This window comes from Gavialis gangeticus, unplaced genomic scaffold (assembly GCF_001723915.1).
Source record: "Gavialis gangeticus isolate Ggan-Ray unplaced genomic scaffold, GavGan_comp1, whole genome shotgun sequence".
Lineage (NCBI taxonomy): Eukaryota > Metazoa > Chordata > Crocodylia > Gavialidae > Gavialis > Gavialis gangeticus.
The window spans coordinates 46,374,495-46,397,322 of NW_017729024.1; the positions used below are offsets into that span (position 1 = coordinate 46,374,495).

The following is a 22,828-nucleotide window of genomic DNA, read 5'->3' on the forward strand; positions in this document are numbered from 1 at the left end:
CACCTACCCACACACACACTCCATACCCACCCCCCAACCATACAAAGTACCTACATAATTTTTCATACTTTTGAGTTTTTCTGTGCAGAATTTTGAGTTTTTAGCTGTGCAATTAAAATTGTGATTAATTGTCACTAATTTTTTTAATCATGCAACAAATCACAATCAAATTTTTTAATTATTTGACAACCCTAAAATTTTATACTTCACTTTTCCTAAATTAGTTCTCATGCTAGTCCAATATAATCTTTATAGTATACATTCTTGTTATATAAATTCCCATTTTTTATTTTTTTGCACTTTCCATATAAGTGATAAGGAATAACTGTGGGTATCTCTGTAAATCACAGAGGAAGTACCCCCTGTAGTGGCTCCTTTAATTTTTTTCATTTTGCCACTTGCCCCCTCCCCCCACAAGCCCTGGTTGGCAGAAATGCCCCACCAGCCAGGCCGCTTGCTGCTGATCACCAGGGAAGCAAAAAGCACAGTTTTAAATACGCCAAGGTTTTTGCCTCTCTGCTGCTGATTGGTAGCGGGGCCTTAGAGGCCCCATTGCTTCCTGCTGACGGTGGGGAGGCAAAAACTGCAGCCGATTTGGGGGACAGTGATTTGATTCGCACGGGCCAGCTCCAGCCCTTTAAAAAAAAAACCCTGAAGAAACCCTGGGACTCACCGCTCCTGCCACTGTGGGGCAGGGGGTGGTTTCTGCATGAGCCCCTGAAGCCATGAGGCTGCACCAGAAGCGGTGTGTCCTGTGGCTTTTCTCCGCCTTTTTTTTTCTTAAAGGGCTAAAGCCCCAGCAGATGGGGCAGCCATGGGGGGGAGGAGTGAGGGGGGTTGTTGAGGAGGCTCATGCAGAGCCCCCCATGCAGCATGGGGCAGTGGAGAGCAGTGGGGATCACCCCCTGCCCAGCAGCACCTGGTGAGCACCGGGGCTTTTCTTTAAAGTACCAGGAGCTGGGGTGGGCAGAGGCAGCCACTGGGAGACTGGGGGAGTGGGCAGGGGTTGGGGGGGCTGGCAGGGGTCCCCCCATGGTCACCTCACTCCTCCCCCAGCCCCCTTTCCCCTGCCCCTAGTACTTACTAGCTCAGAGTGGTAAATTTGGGGACAGCCCAAATCATCAAAGCTCTCCGAATCTTTGCTGAAGCTTCGGAGAGCTTTGAATCAATTTGGACCTTTAAACTGGTTCCCTGATTTGACTCGGATTCAGAGATTCAGCCACTGAATCGGGCTGAATCTCCTCCAAATCAAATCACCACCCAAAGCTTTGCACAGCCCTAGTGACTGATCAGTGAGCAGGGGTGAAGAGGTGGAGTGTGGCAAGTGGCAAAATTAAAAAAATTAAAGGAGCTGCTGCAGTGGGCACTTCCTCCATGGTTTACAGAGATCCCTAGGAATAAGTCATGATGCATTTGTACCCTTGGACAGAGTTATCTTTGCATCTATAGACTTCAGTTTGAGCTTCAGCATGCTTTGCTGTACACAATTAATTTTTTCTTGATGCAGTCTTTGCTGTGGATCTTTTGAACTATTTAAAAAAGGAAAAGATTGAGATAAAGGAGTGTTAAAATAGATAAATAAATAAATAAATAAATAAAAGAGCTCTATGCTGTTGGAACTATAAAACTCAGTGGGGCTGGGAAGTCTGCTCTGGCTTGGTTAACTTCCATGGTTCTAAGGGGAGGGAGAAAGGAGAGCAGAAAAATAAAGACACTGGATTTCAGAAAACCAGACTTTAGCAAACTTAGGGAACTGCTGGGCAAGAGCCCCTGGGAGGCAATTTTAAGGGGAAAGGAGTCCAGGAGAACTGGCTGTACTTTAAGGAGACTGTATTAAAAGCACAAGAGCAAACTATCTTGATGCAATGGGAAAACGGGATGTGCAACAGGATACCAGCCTAGCTGGGCAGCAATCTCTTCAATGAGCTGAAAGTCATAAAAGGAATCCTATAAAAAGTAGGAAACTTGGTCATATCACTAGAGAAGAATAGAAGAGTGTTGGGCAGACACACAAGGAGAAAATCAAGAAGTCAGTCTGTCCGTGTGTGCAGCTGATCAAGAAAGCCAAGGTATGATTTCAGATGCAACTGGCAAGGGACGTAAAAGGCAATAAGAAGGGAAGGGACATGAAAGGCAAAAAAATTCTATAAGTTTGTAAAGAGTAACATGAAGACTAAAGAAACCGTAGGTCCCTTATGGAATACAGAAGGCAATTTAGTTAAGGATTCTGCAGAGAAGTATTTTTTACTTCAGTTTTCACAAGTAGGGTGAGCTATCAGATGATAATCACAGTCAGCAGCAAGGATAGGGAAGGAGACAAATGGCTCAGGCTAGTGGCAGAACAAGTTGGGAATTACTTAGAGAAGTTAGATGTTTTCAGGTCAGCAGGGCCATATGAGATGCATCCTAGGGTACTGAAGGAATTGGCTGAGTGATTTCAGAGACATTGGCTATCCTCTTTGAGAACTTATGGAGATTCGGTGAGGTCCTGGATGATTGGAAAAGGGCAAATATAGTGCCCATCTTTAAGAAAGGGAAGGAGGATCCAGAGAATTACAAACCAGTCAGCTCAACCATGACACCTGAAGAGATCATGGAGGAGGTCTTCAAGGAATCTATTTTGAAGCACCTGGAGAAGAACAAGGTGATCAGAAGCAATCAGCATGAATTCACCAAGAACAAGTCATACCTAGCCACCTGTATAATAAAGTGACAGGCTCAGTTGATGGGGGGAGAGCAGTGGATGTGGTATACCTTGACTATACCCAGGCTTTTGACACTTTATCTTATGGCATTCTCATTAGCAAACTAAGGAAATAAGCTGTTTATAGACATTATGTTTTTCAAGGTTGAATCCAGACTACAGCTGTCACTATATACACATGAACATCTGTACTCTGAGTTAAAATTGGCTCCTGTCTGTATTACTTCATCTTCATTGAATGAGGATTAAAGTTAATGCAGACAAAGGCAGTCTGAACTAGGCTCTTTAGACTATATTAATTCACATGTATATACAGCATTGCTTTTAGGAAAAACAGTCTTTAGGAACTCAGCAGATGCACATTGCAAATATCAATCCCTGTAAAGGATACTCAGTTGGATATCTGCAACACAACAGAGACTATCAGGCACAAAGTAACACCTTTACAAAGTCAAATGCACCAACAACACCTCGCCCTTACTAAGTATCAGTATTCTAAGCCCCCAGCCCTGCCCAAGCAAACAGGCTACTGGTCTGTGAAGAAGGGGGCCTCTTGCTGCTCCGCAGTCCCTGGGAGGGCTGTGGGCTGGGGGGCTGTGCCAGGCTCTTCCTGGGGGGCTCGTGCCCCGGGGTCTGCATGCAGTACAACTGCAAGCTGCTGCTGTGGCACCAGACTCTTCCCAGCGCTCGGGGCGGGCCATCCTGAGTGCCGGAAACAGCCTGATGCCACCGCTGGCCCTAGCCTGCAGAGGCAGCCTGCTGTCATCTGAACCCCCCACGCCCTGCCCCACAGCCACTGACAGCTTCTTCCGCAGCTGATGCCAGCCACTCCTGGGCCTGCTGCAGCAGGGGCTCGGGTGAGTGTGGAAAGCTGCACTGTGCTTCGTGCTACCCAGGACTCCACTTGTCCGCATTCACCCCAGCCTGTGCTGCAGCTGCCCCAGAAACAGCCAATACCACCTGCCTGCACCATAGCACAGTGCAGCCCAGGACCTGGGGTGAGTGAGGACAGGTGGAGCCCAGGTGTGGGGGGACAGGCGGAGCACGGTGCAGCCCAGAGGCTTCAGGCAGCTGGTGCTGGCTGCTCCCAGGGCCACTGCAGCAGAGACTGGGGTGAGTGGGGACAAGCTGCACCGTGCCCCATATCCCTTGGGGCTCCACTTGTTCTCACTCACCACAGCCCCTGCTGCAGCAAGAGCTGCAGCGCCCGCTCCCCCCGCCCCGACAGTTCCTTCTGCTTTGCTCTCTTGTGCAGTTCCAGGAGTGGCACCCTTCCCTTTGCCCCTTCCCTAGTCCCAGCCTCACTCCCTCCCTCCCTCACCACGGTGGGAACCTATCCCTATTTGTTACATTTAAACTGAGTTCCCTTTATGCAAATTCGATTTATGCACAGTTTCCTGGGAATGCACATACCACATAAATTGAGAGAAACCTGTACTTTCAGTGCTAACACTCCATGCTTATGTGGTGTGGTAGCAGAGCAGTTAAGCCATCTTGCTATGTCTCCAGAGGTGTGACTCCAAGCTCTGTTGCCCAGGTGTGTATCAAAGGCCACCCCCTATGACCCAGCTGTAAATGAGGACCTGGTCTTTAAGGGTGCTTGTATATGCTGTGCAGGGTTAGTTCTCCCTAAATTGAAATGGTAGGTTTTTAAAAATCCCACCACGGGCTTGATCCCATACTGGACCCCCACAGGCTTGATCCCATAATGGATCAAGTATGGGTCATTTTAATAGAAATGTTTGTTTATCTTAAACAATTCATTCAAGTTTTGGCTGAACTGGTTTTCCTACTCATACCGTTTTTCCTGCTCATAAAAGAAAACATATTGGTAATTTTAAGAAAGAGCAGCAAAAAATTGAAACAATCCATTTTTGTACTGCGTGCAGCTCCATAGGGGTCTAATTCAGTTAGCTGCCTCTGGCTGCTGCTATAATATAAATGACTAATAAATAATAACACTGGCAAAGACACTTTCATAATAAGTGTTTAATGTGTTTGTATACAAATATGAAAAACGGGAACTAGAAGTAAAGGCACATTTAAATAGTTATGTGGCAATTTAGATAATTTAATTTGATCATTTAATGGTGATCTAAAAATCAATCCATGCAGCCACCCCTAAAGCAGTCAAATGGTTATCAAATTTAGATATTAATCTATGAATGTTTTAATGCTAAAATGTCATAAGAAAGAGAGAGAATAGTTATGTGAAACAGGTATATGAGAAGCAGATTTTTAGGATGATGAAAATTAAAAAAGAATTAAAATGTAGATGCCTCAAGTCTGGTTCCTGCTTTTAAATGTGGGTACTTAAATACGTAGTCTGATTTTCAAAAGTTCTGAGCACCTAGGGACTACTGACGATTATGCTGACGCTACATGGATTAGAATTTAGAATTTCTTAACTTCATCAGGCCATCTATCGAGGACAGTAATTCTCAACCTTTTTGTATTCAAGGCATCCTCACTAGACTCAAGACACCCCCTCCTTAAGTTTTATTATTTAAGTGGCACCCAATTTCAAAAACTAATTCATATATTACAGTGTTTACTTCCTTGCAGAGGTGAGGGGCAGCGGACAAGCCTGAGCCTGTGCTTATCTGCCTAATGATATCACAAGAACAAAGAAATGTGACACTTGAGTGGCTGTGGGAGGAATGGATTTTAAACACATTATTAATTAATTATAATTCTTTGCTTTCATGGCTGCTAGCACCATTTAACTTCAATAACGAATTAACAAAGGGTTCCTTTTTTCCAAAAGACTGACGTATCAATAAGCATGCTCTTATGCCCCTTCTATAAAGGTACCAATGCTAATGATAAACATTCACCCAACAAGACCTGCAGGAAAAAAGAGAGGGAGGGGGAAAGAAGACTGAGGCCTCTGCCAGATGTGCAGGTAAAGGCATGATAGGATCTGATGCATGATTGCAACAGAGAGCCTGGGGAGAAAGAGCCCAGGCACAGCCCTGCAGGGAAGGTAGGGCACAGCCTCAGCTGGGGTGCCATGACAAATAGGTAATGAGATTAATTAGGAGGCACCTGCAAGCAACCCAGGAGGATCACCTGATTGGAAGAGAGAATGGTCAGAAAGATATAAGGCAGCCCCAGAGGCTTGGGAGGCAGTCTGCCCATGGAAATGCTCTGCAGAGGTGCCTGTGACAGAGACACAGGTTGTAAGTGGGTTTGGCCAAGAGACAGCAAGAGAAGAAGCTGAGGGCTAGCCATGCATATAGACCCAGGATTGGGATAGGAATTTAGCTATAGCCAGAAAGGCTTGTGTTTTCATTTCAGTTTGGCCTGGTGCCTTGAGGGGGGTCAAGGAGGGTCAGGTGCCCAGGGGTCAAAGGTGTGGTGGGTGAGTAAAGGTGGTGAGGGCCCTTTGGGTCAGAGCCAGGGCAAGAATTGTGTGGCTACTAGCAAGAGTCATGGCCACCCCTAGGATCCAAACCCATTACAGCAATCCATACAATTGCTCTTCCTGCCATGTCACACATGCATGGCAGAAAGCATGATTGTGGGAGCAAGCATAGATCCCATCATGCTTTATTGCTAGTGAAAGGGGAGCTTAGGATCATGATCTCCAGATCCCTCTGCACCAGCAAGTAGCAAGCTCCCACAGTTGGGAGCCTGCAGCCAAGGGAGCACATGGTGGGCACCCATCACTGCAAGCCTCATCAGCTGACAGGACTCCCAGCCACAGGGACAAACCTGGCTGCATGTTTAATTAATAGCATCATAGGAACCAGCCACGAAGTTATTCCACACTTCCTGTGGAATAGCTCCACAGTTTTTCTTGTTTTATGACACCATTAATTGCTTTAACATGTGGCTGGATTACAATTTCAGATGTGATTAACTGGTCAATCATGTCTTACACGTAACCTGATGTTAACATGTCATGCTATTTGTAAGTTGAAACCTAGTTAAAACAGAAAGGGTTTTCTCGTCATGGTTATTTGGAATAAGTTCTAAAGAGAGAATCTAATGTTGACAGTGAATGGCATCCAGATCTCCTCCCACCTAGCACTGTCTGGGTAAATTATGACCTCATATATAGGTATTTGCATCATGTATCAGTTGGAGGGAACTATTTCCTCCTCCCTGAGGCCAGATGGTTTTACATCACCAAATTTTCCTTTGTTTATATTTTAGCATTTAGACGTCAGCATTACAACGGATAAGAGATCCACCAGCAGTTAAAATGATGATTTCAAGACAGTTATGTTTCAGCTGTATTCCATCAATGTAGAAATAGAACAAAAATGTTAAAACTTCCCCCTCTTCTGCAGCTAGATTCATTTCACTCACAAAGGCTTAAAGAGAAGATTTAAGAGCAATCATTACCTTATTCCATTCACTTATAATTCTCAATACAATGCAATAATCTCTTCCACGTTTTAAAGGAGCATTATAAAACTTCCCATAATAATGCCTGTCTCCAAGAGTGATTGACATGTTGTCAGCAACATCTTTGGCCAGAAATTCAGCTGCCACATACCCTGCAGTGTCGGTGGCATTGCCAAAAAACATTGCAGCAGTGAGGGAATTGCAAGCAAATTGGCTTTGCAAGTCTGAAGGAAGTACAACCACTTGGTAAAAACTAGAATGAAACAGAAAAACAAGTATCAGTGCTCATTTCAATGAACCATGCACTAGAGCAACATCATATTTGCAAGCACTCTGTTATATCTTTTGCCCCTCTAACAGTTTTTCAGTCATAAAAATTCAGTGTGAATTCTTTATGTGTGTGGCTGTAGTATTTCCCTTTGTGCATTTGCTACCAAACTCTTTATGAAACACAACACGGGCAAGCATAAATCTGATTTTCCAAATTGCACAAACAAATTGAACATGATTGTGCAAGACCAAACTGGGTGTGTCTACACGTGTGCTTTAATGAGCAATAGCTTATTTTACTGTGCATTGAAGTGCCACATAAAAACCCACACAATTATGTTAATGCACAATAAAATAGGCTCCTGTTCATTCATTAGTGCATATTAAGGCAACTTGATGTGGATTTCTTTAGTACCTCACACTGGATTTACTAAATTTAATAAGCATTAGAAAAAGTGCCTTAATGCATATGTAGCCGTGTCCACTGGATCCTTTCATAAGAAAGTGACCAACTATGAGTTACTGCATATTGTCCTTTTGCTGCATTCATCTAAAGTACAACTTTCAGCTCCAATCTGGACACAAAGATGATCACATGATCAGCCTATAAAAAACAATTTTAATTTGATTTCTCAGAGATAAACTGTTATCTAGATCAAGAAAGTGTTGACAGTTCCCATCTATAAGGCTTTAGTAAGAAACCACTCCCTGACTTCTTTAAACAACATTTCAGGTATGGTACAGTACTCTGTACCTCAGCTTTCCCCCAGTATGGTTGTCAACCTTTTCTAAACTCAAGGCACCCTCCAGCAGACTCAAGGCACCCCTCCAAAACTTTTGTGAATTGTGCAATACCCCATTTCAAAAACTTGTATATTCCAGTTCATATATTTCATATGTTTCGTAGATATTAGGGTTGGAAGGGACCTTGCAAAATCATCAGGTCCAGCCCCCTGCCCAAGGGGCAGGAAGGCAGCTAGGGTCAAAGGATCCCAGCAAGATAAGCGTCCAAATGTTTCTTAAAGGTGTCCAGAGTAGCTGCTTGCACCACCTCTGGAGGTGGTCTATTCCAGGCCTTGGGGGATTGGGCAGTAAGGAAGCTTTTTCCTTATGTCCAGCCTAAAACGGTCTTGGAGGAGTTTGTGACCATTGGACCTTGCCATCCCTTGGGGTGCTCTGGTGAACAGGCATTCCCCCAGGTCCTGATGCGTACCCCTTAAGTACTTATAGGCTGCCCCCAAGTCACCCGAGCCTTCACTTCTCCAGGCTGAAGAGTCCCATGGCTCTCAGCCTCTCCTCGTAGGGCCTGTTCACCTGCCCTCTGATCATGCGCGTGGAGTTCTTACCTCCTTGCAAAGAAGCTGGGCAGTGGGGGCAGAGGAGCAGCTAGGCAGGGATGAACTTGTGTCTGCACTTGCCTGTTTATCTCCCCACACCTCAGGGCACCCTTCAAACGTTCTTACGGCGACCTGAGGGTGCCCCAGAACCCTGGTTGAGAATCACTGTTCTACATAATTTTTTGCTAGATGTATTGGATGATGTACACAAGAAAGTTGGAGTTGAACTGGTCTCACAAAATACCAGTGTGAATCTGGTGCACCTCCATTGAAATTCAGAGCAACTCAGAACAGAAATTTGTTCTGCAAAACAGAGAGGAGCCTGAAGTCAAAACCCCCAAAAAGGAACACTCCAAAAAAACCTATGATTAAGCTGGGATCTCAATCCAAGCTTGCTGGTTTGGCTTCATCTCTAATAAAACTGTCTAACCCAATGGAGCACAACATTTAAGAGCAGCAGTCGGCAACCTTTTAAGGATGCAGGCTGAACTGACCTAGTTCGGGTCAGAGGAAGGCAAGCTGGCAGGTGGGTGCTACAACCCAGCCACCACTGCCACTTTTCCCAGTGGCAGCATGGGGAGAGCACCTGCAGCAGGGGGGAGCCATTATCAAAGCCCCTATACACTGCCAAAACCCCATATCAAATGGGAAAGAAGGGGACAGGGAGGAGGAAGACAGCTTACTTCTGGCTGCAGAGTGGATCAGTGGCACAGCACAGGGGAGAGACAAGGGTATGCTGGACCAAGGTGCTTACCATTGATCCCCTATGCTGCAGGCCAGATCTGATCATTTCAGAGGTCAAACCCAGCCCGTAGACCTCTGGTTGAGCACCACTGTTCCAACCAGATACAGTCTAAAATAAAAATCAGCCATATAAGTGACCCAGCTAAACAGAGTCAGGAGCACAGGGAAAAACCAACCTGATAGGCCCATTTCTATCATCCACTTTCCATAGTCTGAGCAATGGTGCAGGGCTTTGCAGAGTCACGAGTTTTACTTCTGGGAAGAGGGGATCTGAAAAGCAAACCAGGGTCAGTCCTTCAGAAAAGCTTCTGGAAGTAATGCAAAACTGAAGGCACAAGACTGTTTTTCTAGATTAGAATTATACAGGGTCTTCATAAAGTCCTTGTGCACAACCTAAATTATTAAAGTTTAAAGTTCACAAGGACTTTACGGAGACCCTGTACATTAAACATGCTGCCAATGCAAGGAGCTTGAGCAACAAATTGCGGGGATCTTGAACTACTGGCACTGGTAGGGCTTAATGCGAGCATGGCGGCACAACCACAGGGAGTGGCACACAGGTACTGAAGCGTATGCTGTGCTCAGGAATGATGGAAATGAAAGTAAAGTTGGTGGGATAACACAAAAGTCATTCACATAGATGACTGGCTAAGACTACATCAGGTTGGCAGTTACCAATGGGGGAGATGAAACACTTAAGGTAGTGTTTCTCAAGTTAGGGTGTGTAATAAATTTCTTCAGGGTATGTGAGATGAAGGCTTGGGAAAGAAGAAGAAAGGAAAGGGGAAACATAAATGCAGGAAAAGGAGGACAAAGCAAAAATGAAGAACAACTTTATTGTATTCCTTAGGCTGTAGAAGTGATCACCATGTATCTGGAGGGATACAAAGATTTTTTTTTTATTGGTTCCTTCTACTCTTATTTTCCTGTGAATACAAATACCTTAAAGTTTACAGATAATATTTTTAGTGGTCAAATGTGGGAGAAGATTTTACTTTGATTTAAGCTGAGCATCAGCAGACTCAGCCTGAGCAAATAAATATTGAAACACAAACCCAATTTCTTGTATACCTTGCATCCCTGGCTAAAAATCATAATAATTTGAGCTTATCATGAGAGATTTACAACACTTGCCTAAACTATCAAGAGCCTCCTGAACTCCTAAATTTCCCTGGTAGACAGGTAAATGAGAAAATAAATTCTTCAGGTTAGCTTTCTTTCGTTCCTGTCTCAAATCCTCCTTTTCTCCGGCATCCAATCCAGCCAAATAGAAATTTTAATTTAATTCCCAGAAACAGTCTGAAAAAGGTTACACTATTTTTTAAAATTCTAGCCAAAGTGAGCAAAACTTACAATATCTACTCCATATAAGCTCTGCTTTCTATTTCAGTCGGGAGGTGCAAGTAGGGGGAGAGGAAAGAGCTTAGGAATGATTAGAAATGGCATATTTTATTTTCCAAAACAGGATTAAAAATGCAAAATATGAATGCAAACATTGGCTGCCATGCAGAGGCCTATGAAGTGGATTGAAGAGAGGCAAATGTGCAAACTACAATTACCTTTAAAATTTGGGCTCTTTAGTACTTTAGGTTACTGGTGGAAAGAAGCGGAGGGGAGAGAAGGGAAAAAATTAGTTTCATTTTCAGTCCAGGAAACAGGAAGGCCTTGTGAAGTTCTTTCATGTATAGTATTTGGCAACCAGGACATTCTTGAAAACACACCTTGCCAGAGGGTAAATCCCTGCTAAAAATAAGTCAACTATCAGGCTGACAGAACATCAAGATTTCAAAACCCACATGGGAAAAATAAAAATTTCAGACCACCTCCAGAAAAAAAGGGGAAAAAATGCCAGTGAGCACGTCTACATGAGACACTAAAAGTGCAGTAGACTAATTCTACTGCGCATTAGCACATCAGGGCAAAAACCATGCTAATGCGCAGTAGAATTAGCATCATGTAAAAAACATGTGCTAGCGCTACAGCACAGTAGCACCAAGTACAGCGCATTAAGTTATAACTTGTTATTACAGGTACTAAACTTAATGCGCTGTAATTACAGCACCCTAATGCATGTATAGACATGCCCAGTGACTGACAAAAGGCTACTACTTGTGGGGGGGGGGGAATTACTGATCAAGGGGGAAAAGGAGCCCCAAGCCCAACTGTTTGCCATTAATTTCTAGCCCTCTTTGTCTATAGGAAAATGCACTAAAAGCATTCCAGCAGGACTGACTTGCAGCAGTACCCTTCAAACTTCTGCATGGCAAGCAAATGAAAAAGGCAAGCAACAACTGTGCTCCATTCGAGATAGCCCCTCAAAATCAGTGCTAGGTAGCCAGTAAGCTGGCATTTCATCTTGAGGTTCATTTTCATTATTAGAATACATGTTTGGGAGTTTGGGAGTTCTCTGCTTTCCCCTGCAGTGTTCTCTGTTGATGATGTTGCTTTAAAAATCGGCAGGGTAAACAAACTGAATTAGAGAGGCATAAGTTTTCGTAAGAACTTATTTCATCAGCATCTAATGAAGTGAACTCTTGCTCACAAAAGTTTCTCTGATTCAGTTCATCTATATGGTACATCTCTACCCTGCCCTGACTTAAGACAAACACAGCTAACTATCTCTCTGCTTTAAAAATAGGAATGGAACTGAGCTGCATTTTAGATCCAAATGATTATCTTTCCCCAAGTTCAAGGAAATCACATGAAGCATTCTCGGTCAAGCCCAGTTTTAACTGAAAGCAATTCTCTGCCAAAATAAAGCAATTAGTATGATTTAAGTTTCTTGCTAACATGATATTTCCAGGATTTTATGGGTATTTGGTGGGGGGTCGGGAGGGGGCCAAATAACAATTTTTAATTGAATTTTCACATTTAAAAGAGAAACAGAAATAGCTCCTCCAATGGAGAAAGCATAGGTTATAAAGAGGCAGAGGTACAGATTAACTGGCACAGGTTGTCATTATTATTATTTGAATTACCATATGAGGAAATACTATAATACATATTACAATACAAGTGCTGTGCTGAAGGACAGAAGAGGTTTTTTAATATGGAGAACAACACTATTGAAGTGCCTTTTAAGTGGATGTGGGGAAGTTTAGGACCCATTACAAAATAAAATTTTACTTTTAATGCAAAAATTATATGTACTTTAAAAAATGTATATATTTTTTCTTTTTTACATGATGCTGTTTTTCTTCTTACATTCCACTCAGCTTATCAATGGAAACTAGTTTGGGTGGTTTAGCTTAAGAATAATAGTGATCATTAGTAGTAATAATACTACTACTAATAATAGTAATAATAATAATAATAATTACTAGCACCACTGCCACTCGTAATACAGCAAGGTCTACTATAAAACACAAGACTCCATGTTTGCACTGCCTACCAAAGACAGCTCCGAAGAGCTCACTATTTCTTTATAAACAAAGAGTCGACAACTGAATACTGAGAGGTAGATGGGGGAACACAACTGAATAATGAGACAATATTGGTTGGTATGAACATATAGCACACAAACTGACTAACCCTTGTCAAGTCTGTTATAGACATCAAGAAAAAGATGAGCTTTAGGCAGAGATTTGAAGGAGATGAACAAGTTGGCTTTGTACATGTTTACTAGGAGCTTATCCTCATGGGTGATGATCAGCTGACTGTGGGGAAAAACCTGATGGGATATAGCTGCATGTGGGACAATCTAGATTGGCCTTGTTTGCCAAAAATGCAGGGTTCAGTGTCACAAAATCACAATAAAATGATAGGGAGGCTGGAAACAGGCTTGTAAAGAGCCTTAGAAAGAGAAGACAAGTAGTCCGTGTTTCATGTAGAAAAGGAAATGTAGTTGGGGAGACCTGAAAAGAGAAGGAAATGGAGTCAAAGTAATGAGTCTGGGAAACGACCCTTGCAGCAGAATTTGTTGAAGGCATGACTGTGCTCGGGCAAGATGAAATGTGTCAATGTCAGAGAGGAGGCAGCTGAAGCCACTGATACTTAAGAGGATGACAGCCCATATGAGAATTTGGGGTGTGTGGAAGGAAAGGACAGATCATGTGTTAAGAAATGTTAGCCAGGAAAAAGAGGCCAGACAGAGAGAGGAACTAGATGGGAGGCTTTAGAGAAAGAGCCTAGTCAAAGATCATGCCAAGGTTGCAGACATGAGCAAAAAGAAGGATACCTGGTATCCACGAACACTAGGTGGAGATATTTAGAGCTCTGTTTTGACCATGTTGAGATAAAGCTGAAGGTTGGACATGTATGAGGAGATGTCAGGAAAACAAACCAAGATTTTAATTTGGACAGAAGGAGGCTGGTCAAGGGATGGAAAGGTAAATCTGCACATTGTAAGGATAAAGATGATAGATGAATTAATATTTGTGAATGGAACTGTCCAAAGCCCGGGTGCATAGGAGAAGAGATAAGAGCCAAGAGCAGAAGCCCATAGGACCCCCCAGACAAAGTTCTAGATAGATTAAATTTACATATGGAGAACAGATTTCTATTTTTTTTAGTTTAACAAGCTGCCTCTCGGAAACAAAGATGCTGTGTTAGTTTAAGGCACTTACTGTACAAATAGTTGCATGTGTACTAAAATTACACTCACGGGAGTAGCCTAGTAGTTTCAAAGGGTACACAAATATTTACAGAATTGAAAGGTAATCTCCTCCCATAAATATATTAATTTTCAGCTTCATAATCAATCCTCCTTTCAGTTTAAACAAAACAGAAAATCCTCTCTACAGCTCTTGTTCTCTGTTAGGATAAATGGTTACTGATTTCCCTTTTAGGATGTGTGATCCTAGCACAAAGTTGGCAAACTCCCAAGGGTCAGAGCTCCTGCCATTGTCTCCAGCAGGCCATGCCATCCAGTAGCACTGTAAAGAGCCAGAGCAATCATATGTGTAATCCCCTGTAATGATAATTGCCTATAAACTCTTCCTTCCTCAGCAGATGGTGGGATTTTGTCATCTTCTTCCAAACATGAAAGAGCCCACAGTCATGAAAGGAGCTGAAGGGGTAAAAATAAAGTGTATTCCAATTTGCAGTGGTTAATTATCTTCTCTCCTGCAGTACTAAAATACCCCTCAATCAAATATGGGATACAAGGCACAACAAAGATCACAAATGAGGAGCACTAGAAAATTCTTCATAAAGGAAACAGTGCTTTCCACTCTCAGTTTTAAGATTCTTCATTTGTAATATAATTTTTAAAAGGAGTGAGGGGACATGAAATGTATGGCACAAAAGGAGCTACTGGATTAAAACAAGGGAAGTTTTAGTAAAGAAAAGGTTCTCTGATCAAGTCAGTATTCTTGAAATCTGCTGAAAAAGAATCTTCTCCTGCCTCCAAACTAGAAAGTATGAGAAACTTTTAAAAATACTGAACAGTTCAATTTCTGTGAGCTAACAGGTAAGAACAAATTTAGAATGAATTCAAGATCAAAAAGCAAAAATGGGTAGAAGGGAGTGAGCTTGAGACTATGCAGAGTTGTGAGGAAAAAAAGAGGGGGGTGAATCATTAAACAGTTTACCTAGACAGGAAGAAACACTGAAGCTTGATATTGACTATGAAATGTAAAGAGCTACTGGAAGAATGAAAAGAAGAAAAGAAAATAATGTAAGGTTCTCCTCTGACAGCAATACAAATAAAATGAAAAGAAGGTGCTAAGTATAAAAAACAGTTCTCTTTGGGACTGAACAGCTATTGAGAAAAATCTACCCAACTACTGTAACTGGCATAGAAAAACATTGGAAACAAGTAGCAACAAGGAGAGTGCAAGGCAGGAACAGTACCATGACTTAAGGTCATTTTCAATTTTCTTTTTGAAGAAAAGGGGGAGGAGGAAATTATGTACATTAGGCTCTGCAACTACTTCCCATTCATTTGTGGCATGAAAATGTAACTCTTCCATTTTCACTAATTCAAGCATAATTGGTCCATTTCCCCAAGGCTAGAAATCCTCCTGCCTAGCAAGTATGGTGTCCCAGCACATGGTAGCCAGCTGCAAAATGACTACATCCTACTGAGGATTAGCTGAAGCTTTATGCTGAATATTTATTCTGAAAAATTATTTACTCATTTTCTTCCCTAAAACAAAGGCTACAGATGGACAAAAATCTAAGCACTACTTCTGGGCAAGTCACAAGCCTGGGATGCTTTGTTCCTTCACTATTGCAAAAACATTTTAATAGGTATGCTAGAATGTCCTTCCATTCTGTCTGCCTGTTCCCCTTTAACAGGTACAACAGTATGTAAAAACCCAACTGTTGGACAACAACACACTGGAGCAAAGAGGCTGATCTGGTATGATGAGTGCATGCCTCCTCGTTGAGAAATCCTGCTGGAAGTTCTGATATTTTTCAGGTCTCACAACCTTGACAGTGCTCCATAAAAACCTTGCATGGGCTGCTATCTAGGCCTGTGTGAAGCGGCAAGTATTCGCTTCAGATTAAGATTTGGCCAATTCAGAGGGGCAGTGAGTTGATTTGGTGATTCAAATTACTGTCCTGATTCCATTTGGCTGATTTGGATGCAAAGATCTGGCGCCTATTTGGCCATAGACTAAACAGGCAGCAGTCCTCACCACACTGGACACTACTGCCTCCAGCTTGTAAGTCTGTTGTGGTGGGCAGAGGGGGGAGGGAAGGGGAGTGGGGCTGGGGACACAGATCAACACCCCCACAGTGAGGGAGGGATTGGGACTGGGGCATAGGCAGCAGAAGGGGGGTGCTAACAGGGCTCAGCCCCCCTCCCAAACACCAGGTGAGCCTGGCTGCAGGCTGCTGCAGCAGGGTGGAGGGGTGTGCTAGGATCACAGTTGGCCCAGCACAGCACATCAGTAAGTTTCTTTTGACTGCCTGGGCTTGAGGGAGGCAGATCAAGACCCCCCACACTGCAGGAAGGAGCAGAGTAGGGGCAGGAGTGAATGATTCACCCCTGCCCCCGCCCTGTTTCCTGCTGCACTGTGGGGATTGCCCCACAACCCGGCCTGGCTGGAGCCCCGTTCATGGGGAATTGGGCCCCGGCCAGGCCAGGTTGTGGGGCAGTGGGGGCCTGGCAGCTCGTCTAGGGGCATGGGTGTGCAGCTCTCCCCACAGTGCGCACCGTGGGGGAGCCAAGGGGTGGGGGCTGGGGTCCCCAATCTTTGCATGGGGCAATGGCAGGCTGCAACTGCACTCTGCCTGCTCCCTGCCTCCGTGCCTTGCTGTAGCCTTTGCAAGTAGCGCCACGTGCCTCACTGCCTAGCCCGCTCAGTGGTGGGATGCACATGGCACCATGCCACTTTCAAAGCCTGCAGTGAGGGGCAGAGGTGAAGAGCAGGCAGAGCTCAACTGTAGCCTGCCCTTGCCTTGTGTAAAGATCAGCTCCCTGGTGCCACGGCTCTGGAGCAGCCACCAGACTCTTGTTGGGATGGGGTGGTGCAGGTGTCCCAGGGGCTCTGTCCCCTCTGGCCTGGTGGCGCAGATGAGGCTGGTCCTGCTTGAGCTCTGGGCCCCTCCCAGTGGTGCAGGACTGGGGCCAGGCCAGGGCTGGTGTGGAGAGGCAGCCAGGGCAGGTGCAGGGCTCAGGGCGGTGGACAAGCTGCCCAGCTGGGGTTGGGGGGGGCAGGACTTGGGGAAGAGGGCTCCTGCCACTGCACACTGCCTGTCTAGGAGGGCATGGGAGTGGGTGTGTGCCTCCAGATCTATGCGAGGCAGGCTGGGTCAGGCTGGCTCTGGGAGGCTAGCTCCAGCCGCCCACTGCCAAGCTGCACTCTGCATGGCAGGTGGAGCTAGGGCTGTGCTCTAGGCGGCTAGCCTCAGCCGCAGCCTAGAGTCCAGCCCTAGCTCCAACCGCCCTGCAGAGAGGAGCAGGGTTTATGGGGGGGACTACAGCCACCCTAAAATTCTCCACCCCCATGCCCTGCCACTGCTTGCCCTGCTGGGACAAAGCTGTGGCTTGTCCAGAAGGCATGGGGAGGCTGGGTGAGCAATGGGAGGGCATAGCTCCTGCTCCCAGTGCCTTCCACCACCTATCTGGAGTGCAACCCGGCCAAGCCTGCCCCATGCAGGTCTGGGGACACACACCCACTCCCATGTCCTCCTGGATGGCAGCGCACAGTGGCAGGAACCCCCCTCCCCAAGTCCCATGCCCCCCCATCCTGGCTGGGCAGCTTGTCCCAACCCCAATCCCTCCCTTACTGTGGGGGCATTGATCTTTACCCCCTCACGCCCCTTCTTTTCCTCCTCCGCCCACCACAACAGACTTACCAGCTGGAGGCAGCTGTGTTCAGCATGGTGAGGACTGCTGCCTGTTTAGTCTATGGCTGAATCTCCCCAAATAGATTCAGAGGCTTCTGATCCAATTCAGAAGTTTTAATTGGTCTCCTGATTCAATTCAAATTCAGAGATTTGGCCGCTGAATCGGGCCGAATCTCCTCCAAATTGAATCGGCTACTGAAGCTTTGCAGAGCCCTACTGCACTCCTGGTGATATGCCTGTTGCTTACCAAATTCTTAGAAATAAATCTTTCATGCAGATGGGTCTGTAACATTACAGCTCAGAAAACATTTTTTAATGTAAAATAAAACAGAGGGCTCTGTTTATTTTGTACAATGGAAGAGCTGGAAGATAATGTGACAGCTGCAGGAAGCTGGTGGTGGAACAAAGAACAAATATATTTCTCTTCGAGCCTTCTTCCATTCTCTTCCATACAATGCGTTGGAACTCTCTTCCTGACTATCTCCATGTCTCTTCCCTTTCTGCCTTTCAAATCTCTTCTCAAACCTGCATATTTTGCATGTCATTCTGCTAAAAATCAAGTTCAGCCACTGCCTCACTTCACGCTTCCTGTACTAGTGTTGTTCCAAGAAATGTACCAAAACTTGTAAGCTATTGTTCTGAAGTGTGTTTACCTCTTGCTTGGTGGTTTCTTCAATATTTTCACAGACTGTTAGCTCTGTAGGTCAGGGAACATGTGGATTCTTTCAATGTCTCTCTAACTGTGGTACATTAGTAATAACAAATGACCTGAAGACAGACATTCGGTCAAGATTTTTAAAGGTGAAAAAAGTGATTTTGGGTGCCCAGCTAGAGACAACGAAGCAAGAACCTGATTTTTAGGAAGTGCTACATATCAGTGCCCTGAAAATCAGCCCCAGTCAAGGGTGTGTCAACCCAGGCCATGAACAGGCATTACATTTGTGCTGAAAAAAATGCCTCTCTCCCAAAAATATATTAATTTATGGAAGCTGTTGCAGCACTCCACCGGCATAACCCTGTCCCATCCAGCACACCCCACATGCTTCCTGTTGGTCACTCCAAGACCCGCAGCAGCAGCAGGGACTGGATGATACAGCTCTGCAGGTCATATCTTTGGCACCCCTCCTGTAATCAGACTACTATGAGGAACTTGGAAAATATCTTCATCTCCAAGTATATTCTGTCCTCTCTTTGCTCCTGCCAAAGAGTCAGAATTTTCCTGGCATCTATATTTTAAAATGTACTTCCTAGGCAGCAAGAAATTTAAAATTGACATTTTTCCAACATGAGCTTCTATATTCATCACCAGAAAGAGGCATCCTTTCAAAAGGGATTCCCATCACTACTCTCTCCACAGGAAACAAACCTTTATTAGAGTGGCTCATGTAATATAAAAATTTCTCAAATCCTAGAGCAGGGGTAAGCAACCTCTGGCACGCATGCTGGAGCATGGCACGTGAAAGCATTTTGCCTGGCACATCCACCTAGGGGAAGGCACCCAGGCTGTGCTGCCACAACAAGAATCAGGCCTCTTGCAGCTCCCCAACCACCTGCCCCGGCACGCCAACCTCTTAAAAGTTGAGGTTGCAGGTGTTTTCGCCACTCTGTCCAGAACGTTGCCAACCTCTGTCCTAGAGTATTTATACAACAAAAACTTTTCTTAAATTCATATTAAAGACAGATAAAGAAGTCAGCAGTAACATTTTTCTCAGACTGCACATTCTACAAAATAAAAAAATGTAGTTGGGCTATACACAATTAGCAACTCCAATGGAAAAATAATGGAACCAAATTTATAATCATAATAGATTTGCTCTTTTCTTTGTTTCTCTTTCTTGGTGGCAGATACAAACCCTTCTTCCTGCCAAATGAAGGTCTTGTTACCATCTTTTTATATCTACAGTGCAGTAATCGCCCAACCATTTTTCATGATCCAAAGTCCATTTTGGGTTCTCAGCACTTGCTTACACATTGCAAACCAGGAAAGCAGAAAGGGCAGTCTAAGAAGAATGTCACTGGGAATATAAAGGAAACAGCATTTCAGTGATCTGTGAAGCACTCAGTGGAACATATTTACTGGCCCCGAGATGACAGACAAGTACAATTATGTGCTCTTCACTGAAATGCCAAAAAGAAACTGCTTGTCAGGCACTCTATGGCAAGGAGAGGAGTAGGCTGCTGATTTCCTGGACTTTTTCTGTAGACATGCATTTCATTACAAACCTCATGAATTCCCTCATTAAGGCTAACTAAAACTAGGGCAGGTTTCCTGACCAACATTTATAAACCTATGCATCTCTTTCTTTATATAGAACAAATTGTCATTAGCATTTACATATTTAATTAAGTGACACAGGCTAACACTGAAAATGCTTTCTAACCTGCTTAATTTCTTCCACAGAGGAACTTGATTAAAATGATATGAGGCTCATCTAACCTCTCGGGCCTCTGTTCCACAGCAATATACAGTCAATGGCTGGGACCCTCATGTATTGTAAACTGAAGTTAATCCACGGAAGTCAATGACATCTTGACTTGCCTATATGCAGAAGTGACTGACTCCAATGATACAGGAGGTGCCCTCTAGCCATACATCCCTGGCTACAGTACAGTAATTTACAACCACTGGGGATCTGATCCCACATTCTGAAATATAAATCTATGACTCAGCTTGACTGAACTTTAGTATATGTGTTAAACAAACTGCAGGGCAAATTTAGGCAGAAAGAATTTAATTCCCTAACTAGGATTTCAGCCACAGTTCAGAAGTTAAAGGGACTTTGTTCAATTAATTACTTTAAGGATTTCTTTACTGATACTTTATCAGCTAAAATTACTTAGACAGAAAGAATGTTAAAATCTGACATTGATCTCCATTATTAATGATCTACATTTGGTTTTCTGCTCGGAGCACAAAACAGACTAGCCAGTTTTCCTTTCTGGTTGTCATTAGTCAGCACACTATCACAGCACACTGTAACACAATATAAGCATTGAGGAGGAATGTTGACATCCTTATCAAACACTGTTCCTTCTAAATATTTTTAAACATAATTGATAGAGTTTTGTTAATTTTAAATTGCACATTACTTAGCATAATCTAAAGCAACTCAAACACCATTGCTCTTTACTTTGCAAAATGTAAAATGGAACCTGCACCAAACAGACCCTCAATAACTGACCTATTTTTTATGTCACTCCACAAGATGCTACTTCTCCTTGGATTGTCCTAGTGCATTTGTTAAATACTAACTCTGCTCAGACGAAACTGTGCCAGCTTTCAAACTGTCAATACCACTTCAGGGAGCACTTGCTGAAAAGTATTTTGCAGAGGTCTTCAGAGTTGATATGGAACTGGTCCAAACTTGCCCAGCTTAATTCTGGCAGGATGACAAAGCAAAGGGGAAGGCCTGAAGAATTCAGCAGCCTGTAGTCTATAGTACCTTTGTGTATCAAGTTCTGTTCTGACATGCCTTATTTTTATAGACTATGTGAGGAGACACACTATTTCTGAACAAAAGTTAGGCAATTTCCTAGCAAAGCTTACTAAACAATTCCTGTACATAGATAAAGCAATCTAGAACACCATGTACCCTAAACACTAACATTTGCACACAAAATATTTCCCTTTTTACAAAGCTTGAAAAATTTGCATTTACCATTAACTCCCCCCCAAAAAACTGCAGTATCCACAATTTGAAAATTGTACCACAAAACTAGCTTGCTATTTCCTGATGGACATCCAGCAGATAAACAGCTTCACCTAGTGGCTGAACACAGTTACAGAAGTGTTCAAACAGCTTGCAAGGTCTCCTCTGCTTCATTTGTCTCATCTGTGGCCAAAACAAAAAGGATTGGCTCCAATATCAACACTAATGTCTCACCATTTATTGAACAAAACTAATAATCTCAACACTGAAGGTCTGCAGTAGAGGGACAGAACAAAAATAATCTAGACTGCTTTAACTGCAATCAAAACGAGCTCAATGCTCTTATAACAAAATTCTGGAAGAAAAACGTAACATAAAATACATATCCCTTTCTCCTTCTCCCAACGGGGCCCTTAGATAAACTACCTTTTAAATTCACAAACTATAAAGCTACTTAACTTGTTATACACATAGACTTTTTTCCTATTGCTTAATAACTCAGCAAAAGCACAGAAGAGTGGGTGAATTGACAAGACTACAAAAGATGGGGCAAGACATATCAATTTTGGGTCTTGTTCTGCATGTTATCCCGGAGCATCGGTTCATCTGACAAGATGGACCAGCAGGAACTCGGCTTCCTACCCATGATCAACTTGCCTGGCCACCAAGTTGATTCAAGTATTGATAAAACTGGTAATGTATACCAGGACAGAACAGAAAGTATACCAGATCAGAACAAAAGTGTGTGTGTGTGTGTGTGTGTGTGTGTGTGTGTGTGTGTGTGTGTGTGTCACTTAATCAATGAACGCAGCATCTTGCCTTATCCTCCCTTACAAGTTCTCACTCATGATTTGGGCAATTGACAATTTGCATAACAAACTGATGTACTTGTGGGACTCCCATTATCAGAATATATGAGTGCTTCATAGTCTTCAGTTAGAAATGCAAAAATCTAGAACTCTTGGTTCACAGATGATACCTTTTATTAGGCCAACTAAGAAACTGCAAAAAAAATATCTTTTTCTATAAGCTTTTGGGCTCACATACCCTTCATCAGGCTCAGGGAAAACTGATGAAGGATGTGTGAGCCCAAAAGCTTAGAGAAAATGATAGTTTTTTTTGCGATTTCTTTGTTGGTCTAATAAAAGTTCTCTCTGAACCAAGAGTTCTAAATTTTTGTATTTCTTTTTGTCTCAGGCCAACATAGCTACAAAATAGACCCCTCGCAGTCTTCAGTGTAATTCTTCTTCCAACACCGACATCAAGTAAAGAAAGGTTATTATCACTGTTCTACAGACAGTGTCTTTGGGCACAAATAGAAATGACATTTGTCACCTGATCGGCCCCTTGAAATCACTCTAAAGCGATACCCAAACAGAAGAGCATGGCTGCAGAGCACTCCAATCGTGCAACAAATTAACCCTCATTGTATAAGGGTTCAAATGAAGCTGCTCCTAAGTGGAGTAACTTAATTCATTTTTGTCTGTTCTGGCTGCAGCACAGCAAACTGCAGCTGCTGTCTCTGG

At 43.6% G+C, this 22,828-nt stretch overlaps 1 protein-coding gene across 1 annotated transcript in view; it reads right to left on the reverse strand.

Annotated features, from left to right (window-relative positions):
- SUSD1 (sushi domain containing 1) overlaps positions 1-22,828 on the reverse strand; it is a 115,458-nt gene that overhangs the window by 9,798 nt on the left and 82,832 nt on the right. The window contains exons 15-16 of the mRNA XM_019518199.1: positions 9,588-9,681; positions 7,058-7,313 (exon numbers count right to left, since the gene is read on the reverse strand). Coding sequence (XP_019373744.1) covers positions 7,058-7,313; positions 9,588-9,681 — 350 coding nt within the window. The remainder of the gene's footprint in view (positions 1-7,057; positions 7,314-9,587; positions 9,682-22,828) is intronic.